At 38.2% G+C, this 1,207-nt stretch overlaps 1 protein-coding gene across 1 annotated transcript; it reads right to left on the reverse strand.

Annotated features, from left to right (window-relative positions):
• Positions 1-38: 38 nt before the first annotated feature.
• Positions 39-653, reverse strand: LOC109592634 (uncharacterized). The gene is made up of 3 exons (XM_020008034.1): positions 580-653; positions 239-517; positions 39-194 (listed from the first exon to the last, which is right to left on the reverse strand). Exons 1-3 carry the CDS (start codon positions 641-643, stop codon positions 91-93), a joined length of 447 nt encoding a protein of 148 aa, XP_019863593.1. The 5' UTR covers positions 644-653; the 3' UTR covers positions 39-90.
• Between the last annotated feature and the right edge of the window lie 554 nt (positions 654-1,207).

Genomic DNA, 1,207 nt, shown 5'->3' on the forward strand with positions numbered 1-1,207 from the left:
GGTATTAATTTTGTGACCTACATATGTACAAAGTCCACAAAATAACACTACCCTACAATGGTCACAGTAGTCTCCACTAATCCACACAAATTATGACAAGGCCAATGACAAAATCTTACCTTTACTGGTGGTTGTGGGGGTAGTTTGGGGAGTTGGATGACAGAACATTTCACTTTTAGATATAGCCGAGACAGCTGATGGGAATTAACACATGATGAAATTATGATTTTTCACTCACTTTGTCTTTCTTCATTAATGCCATCAGCTACAGCATTCTCTCCTATTCCTCTGAGAGCAGCTATCAGTGTATCTATTGTTGGAGTCTCCACATCATCAACTTTACGTAACCAGCTAGCCAAACACTCTGTAAAACAAGGATCAACTTCTCCATGGTCTCTCTTTATTTTCTCTAGTGTATTGTGAGACAAATTAAGACGAAGGCCAAGTCGATGATATGATGTCTTGTTGTAGTGATGTCTCTCAAGTAATGCAATCACTTCATCGAGATCACTAATGTCTGTAGTAATCACATATGATTTAAAAACCTTATAAGCTATAACAAGTCATGCCATCACTCACTTAATCTTCCAATTTGATCGAGAATTTGATGTATCCTTCCTGAAACCGTAGAAGAGTCGGCCATCTTAAAGGTGGGAGTTGCAATCAAGAACAACGAAAAGTCTAATTGGGGCGAGCCTGAGCTGTTTGTACACGTACGTCACCCCTATTTATGCGTAATACGGTAGATGCTATGCATTGAAAAGGGTATATAAATTCAGTTTTCAATATTTCATTAAAAGTGGGAGTAGCCACAATGAAATAAAATGGCGACCAACATACGGGGAAAAGTCATGAGTTTTCTAGCAGCAAAATAAGACAGAAATTCTTTCCAAAGGCTTCTCCAACAGCCAGGCAAGGTTATAGATGCAATAAAGTAACTATTAAACTTGTTCTTGCTGATAACTTGACTTACTGTACTCGCATACTACTGTCCAAATCAAGAAAGCAGATAGCTATGCCATCTTTATTGATGTGAATGACTTTGAATGTCTGTCACAGCCTGAACTAACTTGGACTACATTGCTACGCAACTGTTGCCTATCTAGCCATATCATTTGTGCAGTGACTTTTTCTAGCTATCTTTAATGTTTTCCAAATGCTAAACTTGCCATTTGATTACAAAGGTAGGTCAAGAACTACACTGCAC

Source organism: Amphimedon queenslandica, unplaced genomic scaffold (genome assembly GCF_000090795.2).
Source record: "Amphimedon queenslandica unplaced genomic scaffold, v1.1 AMPQUscaffold_4504_Cont23518, whole genome shotgun sequence".
NCBI classification, from domain to species: domain Eukaryota; kingdom Metazoa; phylum Porifera; class Demospongiae; order Haplosclerida; family Niphatidae; genus Amphimedon; species Amphimedon queenslandica.